Genomic DNA, 20822 nt, shown 5'->3' on the forward strand with positions numbered 1-20822 from the left:
TATTTTTGTGTATTTGGCCCATGAGAACACTCAGTTTGGGGCTCAAAAATATGGTACACTTGACCCAAAGAGATTCCATTTTCCAAGCTACTGACTGTAGGAATTCTAAGGGCCTGCTGAGTTCCATGAGCAAAGAAAACCACTGGGTCCCTAATAAATTTATGTAAAACCATAGGTTTACTGGGTATACAAAAACTTTTAGGGTTGGAAGACATAGGAAGGTCACAATTAGTTACTGCAATACACGAAAGTTTATTTTTGACTTTTTTCTTTTTTGAAGGAAATAACAGAAATAAACATCAATAAATTTTGTACAACAAAAACAGCTTTTAATATGGAACAGACAACCCACAAATTTTAAAAATCTCAGAATGGCTTCCCTTTTTCAAAGTCATGCTTTCTTGTGCTCTGGGAGGAATCGGCATGGAAAAGATGGTGGCAGCCCACTGGGTTCCCTAGATTCGAGTCAGCTGGTGCCACAGACTGGATGGGAGGATGCTTTCCACTTTATCCATGACAAAGTTTAAGGGGGCAAACAAAGTGCTGAGAAACTGCAAAGAAACCAGAAAGGCACAGATGTCAGAAGAGATTTCATTCAAGATTATAAAATAAACCTCTCCAACCCATGCCTGCATTTAAAGTTTCTGCATCTAAAGTCTCAAAGGGCTACAACTTTCACATTTATGTTTACAGGAAACCTACATTCCAGTCCCCACCCCCTAGCTCTGAGAGATAAAGGGGAGCAGTGTCCCCTTTGATAGCTGCCCCACAATCTGAGGCCTTCCAATTAGCCTTCCAATTAGCCTTCAGGATTTCCTAGCTGCCCATGCAGATGACCACCAAAAGAGATTGACAGATAGCTAGCAAGTGGGCAAAAGAGTTAAAAAATGGTGACAAGTTTAAAATGGTGGCCACCTGCTTACCTAGCTGGTTACAGAACTCACTAAATAAAAAAAGGAATTTTTAAAAGTCAAGTTTGTTGTATGGTTGTGAACTGCTTTGGGATCCTAGTCTCCCAAACACTTCTGCAGCCCATGCTCATTTCTGAACTACTTGCTTAGTGGTGTGCATCATGGGAGCCTGCGGGAGGGCAGCCAACTGGCCAGTCCTCGGATGACATATCCTTGTTGAAGAGGTGCTGCTCTGAGATCTTTGGACCTATTTCCTTTGGTTACTAAACTCCTTTCTGCTTTACATGTCAAGAATAATTTAGCACATTAACTGTGCCTTTAAAGAAACCCAAGTGCTTCGCCTGAGACTCATTTAACATAATCTCAAAACTGTTCTGATTATGATCTTGTGAAGAATCAGCTTCACTTCACAAACCATCCAATATTTGGCAGAAGAGGGGCCCTAATCCATCCAAGCAAGAGAGGGGCATTTGGATGGTTTCTTTGCCCTCTGTCTCTCTCTTCAGAACCACGGTATCACCCTTACTAGGGTTCAATACCTGCTTTGAGTTCTGTGGAGTCCTTTGTCCTAATCCCTTGTCCATAGCACATCACTGTCTATACTACCAAGAATTTCCCATAGAGGTGTAGTGTAGGCTGTGAGTATATAAGCAGAGGGGAAACATAGTTCTTAGGTAAGAAAATGACCTAAGTTAATGAAGTTAAAACAGGCTTCTCTACTGGTCATATGTTCTATGGACTGTGAGTCCAAGAAAGGGTATGGTAGGAAGTTTCCCAAATTCATATGACCTCAGAATCTTTCCTCCTTGTTTTTTAAAAGAACCAGTAGAATACAAACAGAGAAGGCCCATAACACATTACAGCTCGATCATCAAGTGTGAGGATGTAAAGGAAACTTAGGAGTCTTTCTCTGTGCTGTATCTGTTACATCAATTAAATATATTTACTCAGCAAGGCACTTAAGTACTCAGTGAGATATAAAGAAGTCTAGGACAAAACTCCCACGGTCAGAAACCTCAAAGCCTAGAGTTGGGAGGAGGAGGCACTAAGACCTGTACACAGCAAAGTAATAATATCAGATAGACCATGACAGAATAGAAGCATCAGGAAGATTCAGAAAAGGGAGAGAATCCTTTCTGTTGAAAGGATCGGGAAAAACTTAAAGTGAGGCAACTGAAATAGACTCCAATGAATGGTTGGATATCAGAAGACAGAGATGGGGTAAGGATGATAAGGAAAGAAATATGACCAGGTGGGCCCTCCAGGCTCAATAACCAATTGGAAGAGAAATGGGAAAACAACTGGTAGGACCAGAAGACAGTAAATAGTTTAGCTTAGCTGGAAGAGTTACAGGTAGAGTTTAAAAGTAACTAGAAGGCCTGAGGGGGGCGGGGCGGGCAAGGGGGGTCAATGGGGGGAAAAGGGGAACATCTGTAATATTTTCAACAGTAAAGGTAAATTTAAAAAATAAAAATAAGTAAAGCAGCCATGAAAAAAATTGTATGGCAAAATTTTCTTGAGTTGCAGAAAAAGAAATATTTTACTTAAAAAAATAAAAGGTAACTAGAAGGATGCTAAAGAGGGCCTTAAAGCTAGGCTGGATTTGTAGTTAAGAAATAGGCAGCAATGTTAGTACTTGCACAAAGATGGATGGCTCTTTCTTTCCTCAAGTGCATGTTAGATATATAGCAATTTCCAGTAAACTTCTGAAGTTATCCTTTGCATGCACAGAACCTCTTGAGATGCTCATTCTACAGAATGGACTGCCTATGCCTACCCTTTTCAGTTTAGAGTTGAATGTAGTTGTAAGGTGTCATGGGATATATCTGGCCCAGAAACGAGTAATTACTTCCTCTAAAAGAGTCTGTAAAATCCTGGTTATGAGAGGATAATATGGAACAAGTCTACTGATTGCATTAACCTAACATGATAACATAAAATTAAAAAGACATACATTTTTTTACTTATTTTTGTGTTCAGAGACCACCATGCTTCATAAATCATAGCATTTGCCTAAAATACTTAATTACATAAAGAGGAACTAGGTGCTAACGTGGTCTGGAAAAAACAGAGATTCTGACAGGGGTTGGAAGATGGGGCTCAGCGAACAGGTGATATTGCCATATCCTAAAGACTTGACCAAAAACAGATACAGAACTGCTGAATTTGTGATGGAGGGGGGAAGGACTACTGAAGTATTAGCGTGAGCCAGTGCAGTTAGAGGAAAGGAATCACTCAATGTCTTACTCTGGGCTGTTTCATGCACTATAACATGGAGGTATTAGGGAGCCTCATCTTGGGCAGCAGAATGAGTGGGGATGTTGTCATAAAGTTGTTTCAAAATAAAGTGCTGTTGCCTAGACTGTGGCATCAACCTAGGATGCAGGAGAATGCGGTTCAGTTCCCTGTTGGGGCACATGCCCCGGTTGTGGGTTCAATCCCCCGTGGGGGGCCGTGCAGGAGGCAGCCAGTCAATGGCTCTCTCATCACTGATGTTTCTAGCTCTCTCTCCCTCTTCCTTCCTCTCTCTGAAATCAATAAAGACATTTTTTTTAAAAAGAAAAAGAAATAAAGCCCTGTTTGTTTGTTTGCTTTGTTTTGGGCACTGACCTGATAGATAACAAGTGCAAAAGGTAAGGCCTCTGGAAATCAAGAGGTGAGCCTCTCTCCCTGTGTGATGTCCATAATTGCCCCTCTTCCCGAAAGGCTCAGCAAGACACAATGTGGCCTGCCTCCCAGACTATACCTGCCTTCTCACCAACGTTCCACAAGAGATTTAAGTCCCCCTACCTCTAATGTATATGATAATTTACTGCTCTCCCTCACATCTAGAATGTTCCATCCTGGGGAAATTAAGAAAAGAATCCCTTGAAACTTCCCCCAGAGATCCTAATTCTCTCACAGCACCCAGTTATGATGTGTTTAATTACTAAGCTATTCTCCTCCTTAGCACCCTGCCCCCCATCTTCCTTCTCATACCTCACCCACAGGGAGATGCTGCTGAGCCCTTTCATTTAGGAACAAAATAAAGGTCAGCAGCTTTCATTGGAGGCATTAAAAAAAAAAAAAAAAAAAAAGGTTTGGTAGAACCTGCCTTGCTTGGGATGCTTATTTATATTTCTTTGCATGTTTGAAAATCAGTCTTTTTTTTTTTCCAGGCCAGGAAAACAACCAGTGCACATAAAGGAACAGTGGTTTTGATCATAGACTTGGGAAATTAATTGCCTGAAGAGTTCAGTCTGAATGAGCAACATCAGGCAACCCTGGAACAGCTCATCTCTTTTCAGTGTCCAAAACTTCTGTCCAGAGGGCAGAGATACATGGTCCAAAACGCACTATGATTCAATCAGTGCTTGTGGTGAGAAAAAGCAACTGAACTAATAAAAAAGAGAGAGTGACATTTCAATCGCCTGATCCTCCTTTTCCTGAAACATCATTATTTAGAACAAGGTCTTGGCTCTCAACATGCTTAGTTAATTAGAAACGCCACTGCTTATCTGAATAAATTCCAGGTGCCCCATTGCAATCAGACAACTGACATTTCACTGTAATCCATATCAGACTTCAAAGAGGTCAGGGCTTATAAGTGAAGACGAGAGTCAGAAGTTAGCGGGCTCCGTCTCAGGGAAGGAAGGAGAAAGACTACAGGAGTAAAGACAAGGTCCTTGAAAGCAGAAGGGGTCAGAATGCTGACCTCCCCACACTTTGACAGGGGTTGGGTTTGGAACATAACTTATTTATATGAGCAACCTTATCTTGGTAACCAAACATTCTAGGAGGAGTTAGTCTCAAGTCATTGAGGTAGATTAGATAAGAGAAGCCAGCTGAAGCTTCTCATTCACTATTTCCAGTGGCTCACACTTGGCTGGGCTTCCTTACTGGCTGCCCATCAACATGTAAACACGCTGCAGAGTCCCCAAGCTGCATGTGGCCTGGGGTGGCAGTGCAATCTCTGCATCTACTAAAAGTCATTATCCCAGGGACATATCTCGGGTGAAGGCTGAGAAAGTCAGTTTCATAAGCTGCAAATGGTTACAGGAAGCCTATAGGGCAGCTTTGATAACCTGCAGGCTTCTAAGGGGCCCTATGAAGTGACAAGGGTGAAAATGTGGAGAAGACTATGGGGGTGGCTTGGTGGGGAGGAGGAGGAGGAGGGGGAGGGGGAGGGGGAGGGGGAGGGGGAGGGTGCGGTTCATCTCTCCCAGGCCATCCATCTTCCTTCCTCATGATGTCTCTCCAGACACTTTGGAAACTTAAACCTTAATGAAGGGCAAGATGAATGTGATCCTCCAGACAGAGGTTTAAGAGCAAATTTATCTAAATCACATTTGAAAATTACAAGTAGTGGAACAAATGACCACACCCTGGTAGAGTATAAAATATGAGCCCAGCAATGGCAAATTTACATTTTATTCAGTCATTTGATCTGAGACTCAAAACCAAAACCTGGGAACATTGAATAAAGAGAGTGCCTCTTTCTCTAAAATTCGTAATGAACACGTCTCATACTTGGGAGGCTGCACAGCCTTTCCTAGAGAACACTCGGTCTTATTCTATTTACTATTTCCCCATCCTCTCAATCCCATCCTCCTTAAAGCAGTTTCAGGAGATTAGTCCTTTCATTCAATGCAGTGTTTCTCACAGCCCTGGTTCCATTCTGGAATCACCTAGGGAGTGTCTGAAAACTCAGATGCCCATGCTGCATCCCAGACCAATCAAGTGAGACTCCCTTGGGGATTGCTGGGGGGAAGGCATCTGTAACTGTTAATCTCCCTAGTTGGTTCCAGGGTGCAGCCAGGGTGAAACCACTGATTCCTGGAAAGTGTTCACCTCAACAACTCTGACAGCACACCACACACCTGTAAACCTTCTTGAAAGGAAATGTGGTCCTCAATCGCTGTCCTCAATCTTCTGGGGTCCTTGTTAAAAACAGATTCCTGGGTGCTAACACTCACGATTCTGAATTTCTGGTGGTGGGGCCAGGTGAATTTTCTCAGCACACTAGAGGCTGAGAACCTCTGTTCTGATCCCAAACTCCCATCAAGTACTATTTTTTAGTTTAAAGAAGAATATGGGGCCAATAACATACTTTTACAAATATGCCTTAAAAATGTTTGAGTATGAACATAGGAGGGACAGCAATTGTCTAATGTAAATATATTTTTATGGGGTGCAGAAATCATGCCATGTAGAGAAGACATAAGGAAATTTAAGGTACTCAGCCTGGAGAAAAGAGGAGGTAGGGAATCAGAAGTTAGAGGTGGCCATCAATGTATTAGCTGACTTAAGAATTTGCAAGAGAAAATAGGCTTGTTTACTATAGTTTTGGAGGGTAGAACAGGAACAAGAGTGGAAATTAAAGGGATAAATTTTATCAGTATAAAGAAAAGTTCTAAGTGACCCAACAATAAAATGTAGTTTGATGTTGAATAGGTGAGCTCCCCATTGCTGACAGTATTCAAGATGAGTCTAGATTATCTCCATCATGTTCTTATTGAAAGCAATTTGTTTAAGGTCCCTTTCAACTCTAAGAGTCTACAATTGTAAGTATAAAAGAAGAGAAGAAATTCTAGGCTGTATCTGATTTTTACATTGATTCTTTCTGCAGAAACCACTACCATCTATTGATTTAATAATCATTTATTGGAAACCTACTATGTGCAAGGCACTGTGCTAAGCTTTGGGGATACAGAGATGAGAAAGGCAGTCCTGCTCTCAAGGAGCTCCCATTCTAAAAGGGGGACAAGTTTTCAAATATTATATAATATTACAATAAATGTGATAATATATTCACAGAATACTGTGGGATCACAGAGGGGATATCTAACTCTGTGTAGGAGAAACTTAGAAAGAAAGCTGAGTACAAGAGAATAAAGAGGCATTAGTAGGGTGGACAAAGTGGGGATAATGATGGAAAAGAGCATTCCATGCAGAGAAAATAGCACATGCGAAGGTACAGAGGTGTATAAGACCCCGGTGCATCTGGGAAGGATGAGTAATTCACTATGTCCCAAGAGCAGTGTCTGCACAAGAGTTGGGAGAGATGAGGTTGGAGAGGCAAACAAGGGCCAGATCATAAAGGACCTTGCATGCCATGCAAAAGAGCTGGTACTTTATCTTGAAGATGGTGGGAAACCATTGGAGAAATTCAAGCAAGGAATGCTCAGACTTGCAATTTAGGAAGATCATTTCTGTGTCAGTATGAAAGAAAGACTGACAAAGGATAAGACTGGAAGCAAGGAGACCAGTTAAGACTTCTGTAGGATTCCAAGCAAGAAATAATGAAGACCTAAACCAAGAGAGGTCGTGGCAGGAGGAGGAGAGGAAGATGTGAATTACATTGACTGAATGTCTAGTGGCTTAGGAGGTTACACCCAACAGATTTTGGAGGTTGAGACACATGGGATGTGGGAAGTTAAGAAAGGAAGAGCTCAGGAGGGCTGCTGAGGTTCTGGCCTGAGTAACTTAGTGCCACTGGTGGAGGTCAGGAATACAGGAGGAGAGCGATTTTGGTGGTGGGAAGAAGGGTGATGAGTTCAGTTTTGGAAATGCTGAGATTGAGGTGCTGGTGGGATTTCCATTTCATCTTCAACACGTATGAAAATACTCTTGCAATTTCAGCCCCTGAACTCTGCCAAGCAGAAAATGTCAATCATTGAAAAGGGATGACATCAACCCAGCCAAGTTAAAAATCATTCTTCCTGACTCCACTCGCCTTGAAATCAGAATGGAGTTCCAGAAAAACAATGGATATGCTTTTCCTTATTTCTTCTGTTTGAAACTCATCTGTGGCAAAATTAGTAAACTTACCCTCACTGTATGTGTAGGTTGAAATGGCCAGTTTTCAACAAGGAAGCAATGGTTCTTGATTTTCAATGCACATGGCTTTTCTGATTAAAGCTTCTCTCCACAACCTTCCTTAGAGGCTCTTAGTGGGTTTCCATATTTCTAAGTGTCATGTGTATACTTCTTACTACTACAAGCCCTTCACACCCCCTCAGTTCATTCCCTAAACAAGTGAAATGTTTGTAACCATTACAATTTTTAAAATTTAAACTACCTTTGAAAATGTAAATCTCACTGTTCTTGAAAAAAGACCCACAATATCTAACGATTGGAAATAATGTCATTCAATTTATAGAAAACTGAATAATCTCCCACATATTTTTCATTTGCTAATTATTTAATCCTTTTTGACCTTATGCATTTGAGGGGAACTGCTGAGAATTTCTTGTGTATGAAACCAGGCAAGGCACGCATTAGCAAACAATCTACACTTCCTCATTTGACCCCTCAACCCTTTGATTCCGCTGATAAGGAAAATTAAACAGTGAGCAAATGATCAATACAGGCATATCCATTTCTACACAATACTTTCCCATTTCTCTTATGTTGCTTCTCTTGCTTTTCCTGCCCCTTCCCTGAGGCCTCCCTCTTGGCAAATACTCACAGCTTTTGCGAAGACCCCCATAAGTTCTGGGAACTGATGTGTAAGGAGGGCCAGCATGGCTGTGAAGGAACACAATCCAGCAGTAAAGAGAATAAAGAAGGGAAGCTCCTTCTTTGGGTAAACTGAGACTTCATGGAAAGCTGTAGAGAAGATCAGAAGGGAAATATCAGGGCTGGAACAAAATGCATTCTCAGTGAATTTCTATATGTGGAATGGACTCTTCAGAGCTTTGGTTGAAGCCTGTTGCAAATGAAAAAGGCAGGACTCTTGAACAAACCACAGTCAACATCAGAGCTAGCCTTTGGCTGCCTAACTGCTTTCCCCAAATTCATGTTCAACCTTCAGCGATCTAGAAGCATGATAGAGCTCATTTGGGGATGTCACACATTCATGGGCAGGGACAGTACTTCTATCTATCTATGCCTAATATATAATATTCCTTTCTCAAAAGCAAACATAAATGAAGCAAAGATTTATTCAAATTATAAAACACGTTCATTGCATAAAACCTGGAAAATCCAAAGTCAAGTATACTGAAAAAAAATCCTGTATCTAGATTTTCACCTTCAATTTTTAATCATTAAATGCAGCAATATTAGTTTATCTTGTATTTTTTCCTGGTGCACTCTAGGTATGTTGATGGAGGTGCCACCCAGATAGAGAGACATTCAGCAAGGACCTCTTGCTGGCCGATTCAATCTGCAGGGCTTTGAGACAAAGGCTTCGAGGGTCACCTGGCACAATTGTAGGAGATGCTTGATGACAAATATACTTCCAACCACCATCAAAATAAATAAATAACTGGCACTCTTTAGAGCACCTTCTATAACTTTTAAATTTCAAATGTTGGATTTGGGGAAACCAAAGAACTGTGCCACAAAAGCTGAGAAAATTAACTCCCCTGCTGCCTGTGACCTCGGTGGGTATGGGTGCTGACCAGGGAGGTAGGGGCTGTCCTGCCAGAGAGAAAAGCACCAGTTGCCCGAGGCCCTGGTAGAGGGAAGCAGTGAAACTGCATGTGAGCAATATTATCACTTGAACCAGAAGGATCCAAGTGCTCCACTTTCCTCAGCAAATCCCAGATGTAAAAGGTCTTTCTTGGACTACTGGGCTCTCATTACTTAGATCCCTAAACAGTAATCCACTCTGCTGAAACAGAGGGTGAGAGGAGCTGGGAGTGAGAAAGGGACAAAGCGCAACCAACCACACACACTTGAATCCAGGGAAGTCAACCTGCTAGGATTCAAACATGGGGTGGAGGTGTACTCAGGGACACTGTGGCAACAGCAACACTTAATGTACAAAATGTGGGTAGCATTTAAAACAACTGACCTTCTCCCTATCCCCACTCTCAAAACCTAACCCCCTAAAAATTTTGAGGGGAGCCCAGACTTGAACCACTGCATTCAATTAAATAAATGTGAGCCATAATTTTCTCTTTCAGGCTTATAAAGTTTACTCTTGTAAAGTTTCTTTTAAGAACTGTAATCTTGTTGTAATAGTGACTCTATCCCCATGGAAACGTAATTGGATTCAACTAAAACATTTAAAATAGTGTACTTTTCAGAAAACTGTCTATCATACCAGAAAGCTGAAACTTTAACAAGAATCTCCCTGAAGGGGGAGTCAAAAGGTAAAGTATGGGCCCATAACAGGGATTTCTGAAATCAAACCTAATGTAGTGTGAGACACCAGACCTTTTTCACAATCAAACTCGAACAGTGAGGAACAGCAGGTCACTGAGATCTCCCAGTTCCCTAAGTAACAAAGCTCACACTGGGGCTGGCTCGCAAGGAAACAAGTGAGCCACCTCCTGCTACTTCAATTTAAGATGTTGATTCGTTTTGCACCCAGACCCAACCATGTCGGAGATTTATGACTGGCTCAATAATGCTGGTGTTGGACAATTTACTACGCACTCAGGGCTCCAAAGTTACACTATTCCTCTGGGCAACGTATTTAAATATGTTTCAGTTATGAGGTATGATATAAATGGGGCTAGTAAAAGGGAGCGGGTGGCAGGAGAGAGGATGGGAAAGAGGGAATAGCCAAAATTTGGAGCTCATTATCTGAGGGAGAAAAATATGTCCTAAGTCAGGGCCACATGAAGAGCCTGGACATGATCCTCATGCACAGTATGATTTGATAATAACTAGTTAGCCAGAATTGTCAAAACAATGTTGTATTACAGTAAACCAAATCATACTTTCCACACGTGGTATGGGCCAGACTGCTAGCTCGTCCAGCACTTGAGGGCAGAGTCCCCCTCTTTGTGCTATATACAGTGCTGAGGCTGCACGTGTGCTCTGCACATGGTACACCAACTCACTACATGCAACCCCGAGATGCTCACGGGAAATCCTTCTGGCCAAGAGCATTGCATCACCACAGAGAGCACGCCCGCCCCGTCCCATGACTCCACCTCTGGCAAAGATGCCAGGGTCCTGGTGCTGCCCTCCCATCAGTGACTCATTTGCAGCTCCCTCTGAAGTAAGTGCTTCCTCTACAAACTTCAGTCATGTGACCAGAGGAAAGCCCAGGCAGCACTCTGCACACTGGACCAGCCCACTCAACATTAGCCCCAAACTAGAGGTCTCTGTGCTCAGACCAACATGATGCCTCTTGATCTAAATTTCAATCCTCTGGGGTCTTACCCTTTGACAAATCTGAAGAAATTTGGAGGAGCAGGAAACCAAACCCACTCACATAACCCATTTTAATGCATATGCTATCAAATAAGGACAGGGGCTGGGAGAAGAGTAATAAAAGACAAGGAACATTATAAACATTTATCATCCCAACTCTCCCTATCCCCTCTCGGGCACACTCCCCTCACTGGCTGAAGACCACATAGAGGGGTGAGACTTACACGGGAGCAGTTCTCGGTCTGCTGTTTCTGTACAGATCGGGTAAGGATAAAAAAGATGCCCCTTCTCTAAGGGATAAGGGATCATCCGAAACGCTGAAAAGGAGAGATAATATGTTAGAGGTTCAATATCTGTCTCATAACTTCTCAACTTCAAAAAGGGCTTTTTGAGCATTTTTATGACGGGGAACACTTCTACAAATAACTCCCAGAATGCAAGACTTCCCCAAACTCTGAGTCATGTGCCAGATAAACTGTCAGAGGTGCATTATGATGTATGACTCACACATTAATCTCACACTATATATTCTGGGCAAACCTCACAAAACTGGGTGGGGATAGGGGTGCAGAGGAGTAGGGAAGCCATCAATTCCAATGCCCAGAATTTCCTCATCTACAAAATATTATTAAAATGTCAAAAGCACTAATTCAATATAGCTCAAGTGATGGGAATAGTGCAAACCTGGATTGAAACACTTCTCCAAGAAGAAATGTGGATTGACTTGGAGCCTGTTACAGATGTACAAATATGAAAGGCATTCTACCATGTCTACTTTAAAAATATGTCTAGGTGGATTAGAATTACAACCAAGATGGATAAAAACAAAATCTAAAAATGCATGACTTGGGAGGTATTTCTAAACTTTATGAAACATTTAAGTCTTCAATATCATGTGGGAAAAATGAATCAGGAGAGATTGATTATCTGTATTTTGATGTCAGGCCACCTAAATTCTGCTTTTGTGGTATCAGATAACATTAGGTCTCACATTGAATTATGGCTTTCCAATCAATCTATCCCTTCCCATTATCACATGTGTTACTCTCCCTATTACAATGTCATCAGCATGTTAGTCTCACTGTTCCTATGAACAGTGCTCATGGAGGTGATTTTTCTTCAACAGATGTCCTTTAACTACAGCATGATGTAGATATAAAATATAAAAACTGAACCCTACACTGGGAAATGTTAGATATCAATCCTTGCCTTCATATGTGTCAAAGAGGGGTGGTGGTGACACAGGATTCTTTTTAGTTTTAATGCAACATTTCAAGGATTGTAGCTACATCCTTAGCTGTGTGATTACCTAAACCTTCTCAAAATGCTGTCAATGTACATATTTATCTTTTGCATACTTATTTGAAACAGGAATCAGAAACAAAGAATGTCTCCCTCACAAGAAATGACAAGGTTCCATTGTAACCAGCATCAGTGCACATATGGTATTTATTCTGGTGTCTGAATATTATTTAAAAGTAAAAACATTATGTATGTGATTCCAGCATTTGGAATGCAGTCAATCTACACCACAGTGGTATCACTCTGAGGTTACAGCACATTGCCACGGAGAATATAAATCACTATAAACGTGGGATTAGAGCAGAGCCAGTTTGCTGGCAGTTTGCTGAGTTAAAAATGTTATCAATTTTCCTCTCATAACAGAAACCTCTTACACAGAGATTAAAACATTAAAAACACCCCAGTCTTTAAATGTTCTTAAAATGAAAGGCTCACCCTAGTTCAATCAGACCTTAACTTTCATGCAAACAAAGATGACTTTTGCCCGCTACAACCAGCCAAGAGAGAGCTCTCCACACAGGTTGTTAACACACAAAGATCACTCTAAGAAATCGCATCTCTCTCAATAGAACTAAGCTTGCAAGAGAAGGAAAAAAACCAAAAAAGCCCTTTTAGTGACTTTGTAGAATACACTATAATCTTTTCTGGGAGGTGGTGCATTTAAATTTAAACTGAGATATGGCAGGATTTTAATACCATTTTCCATAAATGATGGCTCCTCTAAAAACATCCCAAATATGCAGAAAAATGTGTGCGGAAGTTTTTCTTTTTCTTTTTTTGAAATCCAGATTCTCCATGTGCAACTGGGATGCTACAGTTAAGAATCTGTTCAGGTTTATATGATATAAATAAACCCTCAGTTTTCAAAGTGGCTATAAATTTGAATGCTAGATTTTATTCAAAATTTGAATCCAGTTTGCATGTCAGGGAGCAATTTTTAAAATGAAATATAGGAATGCAAGATCTTGAGAGTGTTCAACCATGGAAATCAAATGGTTAGTTGGTATCTTTTCAGTCAGATGCCAAATGTTTTTTTCACTCCACTATTTAGCATGCATTCTGAATTTTGTGCATCAAGTTAGCATTTTTCTTCTAATCAGTTCTGGTCTTTTTGGAGAGGGTAGAGACATTGATTACACACAACTTAAAAAAGAACACACACACACACACACACACACACACACACACACACACCTTGCATTGTCTCCCTCTACCCTCATGATTGTAAACATGTGTATTAAGGCATTCTTTAAAATTGCTCTCTTTCTCATGTCAATTGTTACCTACACTGAGTTCATAAAATAATATTAAGGCTTTTGGCTTCACTGAACAAAAGCAAATACAATTTCTGTTTGTATAATTCTATCCTTCAGCCACCCTGCCATGCAGGGTCAGTAAAGTGTGAGATAAGCAGTGTTAGTCTGGAGAGAGGGAAGAGGCGCTGCTCATGCCTTGTCAGCTTCACCTCCCACCTCCTGGTCCCTTTCCCCGAAAAGTGTGTATGTAACTGCTCCATGAGAACCTTGTGACTTTAACTAAATGTCTAGAAATTTTGCAAGAACAAATATTAACACACTGATTTGGCATTGTAAATAGGAAAAAGGGTTGCTCAGCTGGTGTGGCTCAGTAGTTGAGCTTCGACCCATGAACCAGGAGGTCATGGTTTGATTCCTGGTCAGGGCACATGCCCGATTTTGGCCTCAATCCCCAGTGAGGGGCATACAGGAGGCAGACAATCAGTGTCTCTCTCATCAATGATGTTTCAATCTCTCTCTCCCTCTCCCCTCCTCTCTGAAATCAATAAAAAAAATATAAAAAAAAGAATGTAAAAAGGGTGATTTGATCTATTTTATGAATTTGATCTATTTCATGAGTGATCACAAACCTCCTAAAAATCTTTTCTGAGAAAACATGTATTTCCAAGCAACTAAAGATAACATGTATTTGTTTAAAAACAAAACAAAAAAGCTAGGCAACTCCGTGTTACTACATGGCACACAAATGACATGTGTGTGTTTCCTTTCCTACTTGCGATTTCTGCCATGACCTTGGTGAGGGGTGAAATGGATGGGGAATCAGTTAATGAACACGTCAGGTGCTCCATGGTCAAGTCTGAGGTGTTACACTGCCACCTTCCATCCCTGACCAGACTCATTTTCTAGGCTCTGAGCCTATAAAGTGCACTGCTTAGCAGACACTCTCCACCAATACTGAAGAAAAAAATCAACAGAACCAAAGAGTGGACAAAAGGACGGATACGTGAACAAGCTCATACCTGATTTTCCCAGTGATTTCTCATCCTACCCACGATACAGACAAGGATAGAAGGTAATGTCTGATGTTTTGTTTGCCTCTCTGTCTTTCCAGAGAGGATCTCAGAGACCTTTATACAGACAGATTACTTGTAAAAGTGAGAACTGAATTTGAATCCCAGCTCTATCTCCTAAACATGTGTGTGTCTTCCTATAGAAAAGTGAGCCTAGCACACATGGCTCTGCACTGACAGAGCTTACCACCCAGGGCGGAAAATGGATGACCCAATAATCATGAAAATAACTCAATAATCTGAAAGTTCCCACTGTGACAGCTCCTGGTAGGAGAGATCCATGGGGCTGTGCTTATCTAGAGGAGGAGGAGTGGAAGTGACAGCTAAAGGGTGAGTTGAACTTGACCAGGCTAACAACTGCATGTCATTGGGTGGGTCATTAATCTGTGTCCAGTCTCTTGGTCTATAAAAATGAGAATACCACAGACCTCACAAGGCTCCTAAAGGGACTACATGTGACAGCCGAGGTCAAGGGTAAATGAACACAGTGCCTGGCTGCTCAATAAAAGTCAGTTTTCTCTTTACCCTCCCTTTCTACTAACCCTAAAAAGCTCACATTCTCTATATTAGGTCATATGCTAGCTTATAAATAAAAATGCTGCTTGTTTGCAAACAATTAGAAGTACAAATGATAGAAAATTATCATTAAAACACTAGGAAACTGCCCAAGAAGGCTATCTGTCTTTTGTGAGACATTTGGGCACAACAACAAAGAAAGTACAGAAGTCAAAAGCCTGGGTTCTTATTCACATTTTTTCAGTATCTAGTTACATGGCCTTGAGAAAATCGGTTTCCTTTGGTTAGATTAAATGATGCTCCATTCTAATTCTGAAGAGAAATTCTAGAGTTTTACAGCAAATTCATAACTTGTTAGTAACCCTAGCATCCTACTTCCATGAGAGTACTGTTTACACACACACACACACACACACACACACACACACGTATATGTATATGTATATGTATATGTATATGTATATGTATATGTATATGTATATGTGAGTATACCTGTATACATGTATACACATATACGTTTCTCCCAAAGCATTTCAGAGTCTAATCCATCTTGGTATCCTCAACACAATGCCTGGCACAAAAGAGGGACTCAATAAAGTTTTGTTGAGTAAAAGAATGAACAAATTAATACACAATTAGAAAGAGCAGAATTTCCCTTTTAAAAACTCAGGTGGATCCAAATTGTGGTCAATCACCAAGACTGAATAAAAGAAAGGAGCAAGCTGGGCTCACTGGGCAGAAGGTGGGAAAGCATCTTCCAGGATCTGGAGACTGACTATTCGTAAATGGTAACTATCACCAGGAACTTCAGCTGACCACTGCTTTCTCCCAAGAAACAAACCCTTAGATGTATGGGGTGGTGCAGTGGGGGTGGGGATCTCTCCTTAGCAGTCCAAAAGGTGCCAGCCTTTTGGAGGAAAGGTTTAGTTAGAGGAAATGCCCGAAGGCCCACATCTTACAGCAAGTAGCATTTACCATTAGGTTCAAAGAGAATAAATTAGAATCAGAATTTCATCCTATGCTTCAACAATGGGCTATTTTCTCCTCTCAAAGGAAATATTCTGCCTTAGTCCCCCTAAAAAACACCACCTTCATATCTTATACATTATTTAGTGAATTCTTTGGGGGGAAAATCTCCAAAAAGAAAATAAAGAGTCTTACTTGGTAAAGTTGAATAAATGGAAACAAAGAAAGGCTAAGTAATGTGCCCCATGGCATTCCAGTCTTCTGATATATAGAACTAGAAAATTAAATCTTAAAGTTTACAGTTGAAGTCAGCAGACTACCCTGCTTTATAAAATAAATGCAACCAAAACAACCTTGAAAAGGTGCAGGGAAGAGGGAGATAAGGCCACATAAGTATTTAATATAGGTAAAACAGAAAATGTGCCATTTAAAATAGGGCCCCAAACGCACAATACCATTGTAAATAAGGCCCAGTTCAAGTGAAATCCTGCATTTATATATGTTTTTTATATTCAACTCATACTTGCAAGTGGTGTGTATGTGTGTGAGTGTGGTGTGTATGAGGATAACCAGAACCTACAGTGTTTAAAATAAGTATAATTCAGATAAGGTGGCAGCTGTGTAATGAACTGAGAAATATATTTTTAAATCTTGTAAATTAAAACTTTTCTCCTTTCTTGATTATCCTGACTTTAAGGAACATATTGTATAATTTCAGGGGCTGGGACAGTGATGAATCAAACATTTTAGAAACCTTTGAAATGCTGATGTATTTGTGGTTTGAAGACTCTTTTTTTTTTTTTTAAACCACCATATGTTTCAAACCCAAACAATCTCTGCCATGCATCAGCTGGATTTGGGGGTTTTATCAAAAATGTTGAGTTATTTCAGCCTGATTGTTGGGAAACTCACTTAATCCCACAAGATGACTAACGCTCCAACATTTAAAAAAAAACACATTAAAGAGCAAAGCAAAATAAACCTCCATTCCTAAACAACACTTCTGACATAATTTTTTTTAATCTCCAAAAAATAAATTGACCAAAAGAATACTCATTTTTAATGTGGAAAGTAGTAAAATTAGATACTGTTACCTTCCTCTCTGAATTCCATTTCTAATGAAAATGGGACATTGGAAGGAAGTTGGGGGATGCCCTAAAATTTCAGAAAGGAAAACATGATTTAAAGGAGAAAAATCTGAACTATGAGGCTGGAGATGTCAAAAGGCGCCACCATGTGGTAGGCTGCAGGAAGTGTAGCATCCTGCGCTCTGGCACTCCCCAGTGCCCAGGGCAGGCCCACTAACACAGAAAGCAGAGGCAGCAGCTCAGGTACTACAACTATCCTTTGAGCAACTGCGCTGAAGCCCACCAACCCGGGGCTTTCAATATCGTCAGTGCTTCATAATGCTCCAAAATTGGTTAAGTAAATACCACTGTAAGTAGGCAAGTCAGAATTCTAATCCAAGTCCTCTGATTTAAAATCCAGAGCTCATCATAAATACAGAGGACAGATCGGCCATAGGAGCAGTGGGGGTGAAATGGGTGAAGGAGGTCAAAAGGTAAAAACATTCAGTTACAAGGTAAATAAGTGAGATAATGTATAGCATGGTGGATATAATGTATAGCATGGTGGATACAGTTAATACTACATTGCATATTTGAAAGTTACTAAGAGAATAGATCTTAAATATAAACAAATATCAAATCATTGCATTGTATACCTGAAACTAATGTGCTATATATCAATTACACCTCACTAAAAAATAAATTAAAATAAAATAAAATCCAGAATTCTGATGATTCCATTTAACTTTGAATGGGCACTGATCTAGAAGAAATGGCAAAAGATTGCACACAATTGTCTAAAGTTGGAGTGGCAATTCTTTCATCTAAATTGCATGACAGATTTATAGCTTTGTTTTCAAAAAGAACCAAAAGTGTTTGTAATGAAAGATTATTTTTCTAAATTTATGTATATATACATACACATCCATATATACACATATTTATGCTTGTAGGAAATATATATGCTTGTAGAAAATTTGAAAAGTACAAATATGAAGGAAAAAAAATCACTTGAAATCCATTTAAAGATGTATTTATTTCCAGTCTCTTTGTTTACACATAGAATTAATTTTTTTATAAAAACGGGCTCATTCTACACTTACAAAATTTAAGTCAGTATTCAACAATAAAAATTCAGTTTTATATAGAATGATTAACTTTATAAACACCAGGAAGGGAGGTAAGTATACTCCAGCCTATAAGTAGTGATGTGAAAGTTGAGGACTTCCAAGCAAATGTTTCAAAGATAACTGATCCTCTTAGCCTTATTCTATTCAAGAAAGGCCTAAATAGCTGGTATTACAGAAAAGAGGAGTGAAGAAAAAGTGAACTTGGGTTTACATCCTGGCTCCACCAACAATGGCTGCACGACATTCAACAAGTCATTCATCTCAATGAATCTGTTCCTCCCTTGAACAACTGAGATGGACACCTCTGTCCTACCTAACTCAGAACATTATCAGGAAGAGTACATGAAATGATGTATGTGCAAACCCTCCAAAGAATTACCCAGTTATACAAAACTCTCTTTAAGGCTCCTGGTATTCCACAAGGCATTTAGCACCCGGTAAGCACTCTCACGGATCTCTTTTTGAAAACTGAAGAGCAGTGTAACTTCCCTGGAGTGGTTCCTATTTATCAGTAAGAACCAAGTGCAGAATTTCTCTTTCCTATAGGTCTCTGGTTGCCTTGCCATACTGTTTTAAGTCTAAAAATTCATCTCCTTTTTAAAATTCTAATAAAGTGCTCTGCCCATGTAATCTGAAGTGATTACATTTCCCAAACATCCTGTTTGCTTTTGGAGCTCACTTCTATGTCACTTCACATTTCTTGAAATCTCATTGTCCTTCCAGTTGATCAAAGCATCTGTCCATTCTTCAACGATTATATGAGTAACTAATTTCCAAACAATTTTCAGTTATTTCTCATAGAATTTCTTTTTATAATTATGCTATTATTTCTCACTTCTTGCCCCTGCCCAACTTTTTTGATCCTTTCTATAGGACTGGTAACTTTTTTTTCAATCGGATCCAATTGATAAGCTTTTATTACTATGTTTCCAAGATGCCAATCTATAAATATGTCCTTATTTGGTAAGTCAATCTGTGCATTTATCCACAACTAGCTGAGGCCTCTCGTGTTCAATCTTACTGGGATTTTTCTGGTTTTGTTTTTGTTTTGTTTTCCCCATCATGTTTAAATAAAAATTCCTTTTGCTTGTCTGGGTAGAACACCTTAAATGTAACAATGATAAGCTTAAGCCAGAGGGGACTGTACATGTGCCCACACATGCCTGAGTAGAGTGTGCTGTCCTAACACATCCAAATTCCAGGACCAGGACACCTGGAATATGTTAATGCACTTACAGAGTGGGTGGGGGGTAGAAGCACTGATCAAATCAACATTCCTCATGTTATAAATGGTAAATTATTTAAGTAGACCCACTGTTAATTCTCGAAAGAAATATTTTCAAAACAACTAAACAAAAGACTTTCAATCAACTTGAGTCCCAGCTGTCAACTTACTTTTACTCCATCCCATTTGGCTGCCCCTCCTCCCCAGCCCCCATCCCAACTCCCTTCCTGCACCAATTTAGATTCCCGCTAGGTTAGGGAAGGACAGGAAAAGGGAGGCGCAGGTTATAAAAAAGAAAATGGAAGCCACTAAGATAAACAGAGTGAAAGGATTAAAGAGACATTCGTTTAATGAAGCTGATTAGAGTGGGGATGAACTACGAAAAAATTAACAGAAGACTCTAGTATTTGTTTTGTTTCCCCAGGAAAGGAGGGGAAAAACTCATTCTACATGTTGTACTTGTTTTGCTTAAATTAATGATAACTGAGTGTCAGAACACGTGCTGTCCAATAATCCACAGTCTTGGGCCTTTTCCTTAATTTACATTCTCCCAGTGTCCTTGCTTTTAATACTGTCTCAGTTCTTCCAGGCTTGGTTCAAATCGTGATCTGTAAGGTTATACATGACCACTCCACTCCAAAGACTTCTCCCTTCTGAAGAATCACTGGGCAGCTGCTACATGCTGCTGGTTACTACTCTCAACTAGACAAGACATTTCTCCAGGGCAGGGGGCATGTCTCACCCACCATTAGAGCCTCTTCTCCTTGCAAAGAATGATGGTAGCTAATAGATATTACAGCTGTCTAACATAACCTGCCACCAGACACTAGGGCCCAATGGCCACTGCTCTGTTTTGAAGGAGGACTGCTGCTCATTTGTGTTTGGCACCTGTCTCCAGGAAAGGAGAACTGTGACTCTTTAGCCAACCCATCCAGAAGTGGCCATCTAGAAGTGGTAATGTGAGCCCAGCACAAGGCCTAACCCCAAGCCAAAGACTCCCACAATGCTAAGGGGCTGTCCAGGTCTCCGAAGACGGTTTTCTGTTCGTAGAGTGCTCCTCTGCCAGAGACGTCTAGGTTCATCCTGTCTGTTGTAGAAACTGGTCTGTTGAGCTGCTGAGATGGCACCACCACAGTAGCACCCACCACTACCGAGGAAATGGAGAGGCTGAGTAATTAATCATTTCACAGTGATGAAATATCATGGAGAGGAACAGATATTGCTGTGTAAATCATTATTCATCATGGACAATCAGGGTAAAAGGTTTAGCATCTTTTCACACTC

At 40.4% G+C, this 20822-nt stretch overlaps 1 protein-coding gene across 9 annotated transcripts in view; it reads right to left on the reverse strand.

The window, feature by feature from the left end:
- Window positions 1-230: 230 nt before the first annotated feature.
- The window catches only part of ST7 (suppression of tumorigenicity 7), a 333226-nt gene continuing 312634 nt past the window's right edge, over window positions 231-20822 (reverse strand). For 7 of the 9 annotated variants that reach the window (XM_081147743.1, XM_081147742.1, XM_081147750.1 and 4 more), the window contains 3 exons: window positions 11231-11323; window positions 8362-8501; window positions 231-551 (listed from right to left, as the gene is read on the reverse strand). In XM_081147743.1, coding sequence (XP_081003869.1) covers window positions 456-551; window positions 8362-8501; window positions 11231-11323 — 329 coding nt within the window. In that variant the 3' untranslated portion in view covers window positions 231-455. The remainder of the gene's footprint in view (window positions 552-8361; window positions 8502-11230; window positions 11324-20822) is intronic. The other 2 variants (XM_081147748.1, XM_081147744.1) reach the window with 1 other exon arrangement.

Source organism: Miniopterus schreibersii, assembly GCF_964146895.1.
Source record: "Miniopterus schreibersii genome assembly, chromosome: 9".
In the NCBI taxonomy this organism is placed as follows: domain Eukaryota; kingdom Metazoa; phylum Chordata; class Mammalia; order Chiroptera; family Miniopteridae; genus Miniopterus; species Miniopterus schreibersii.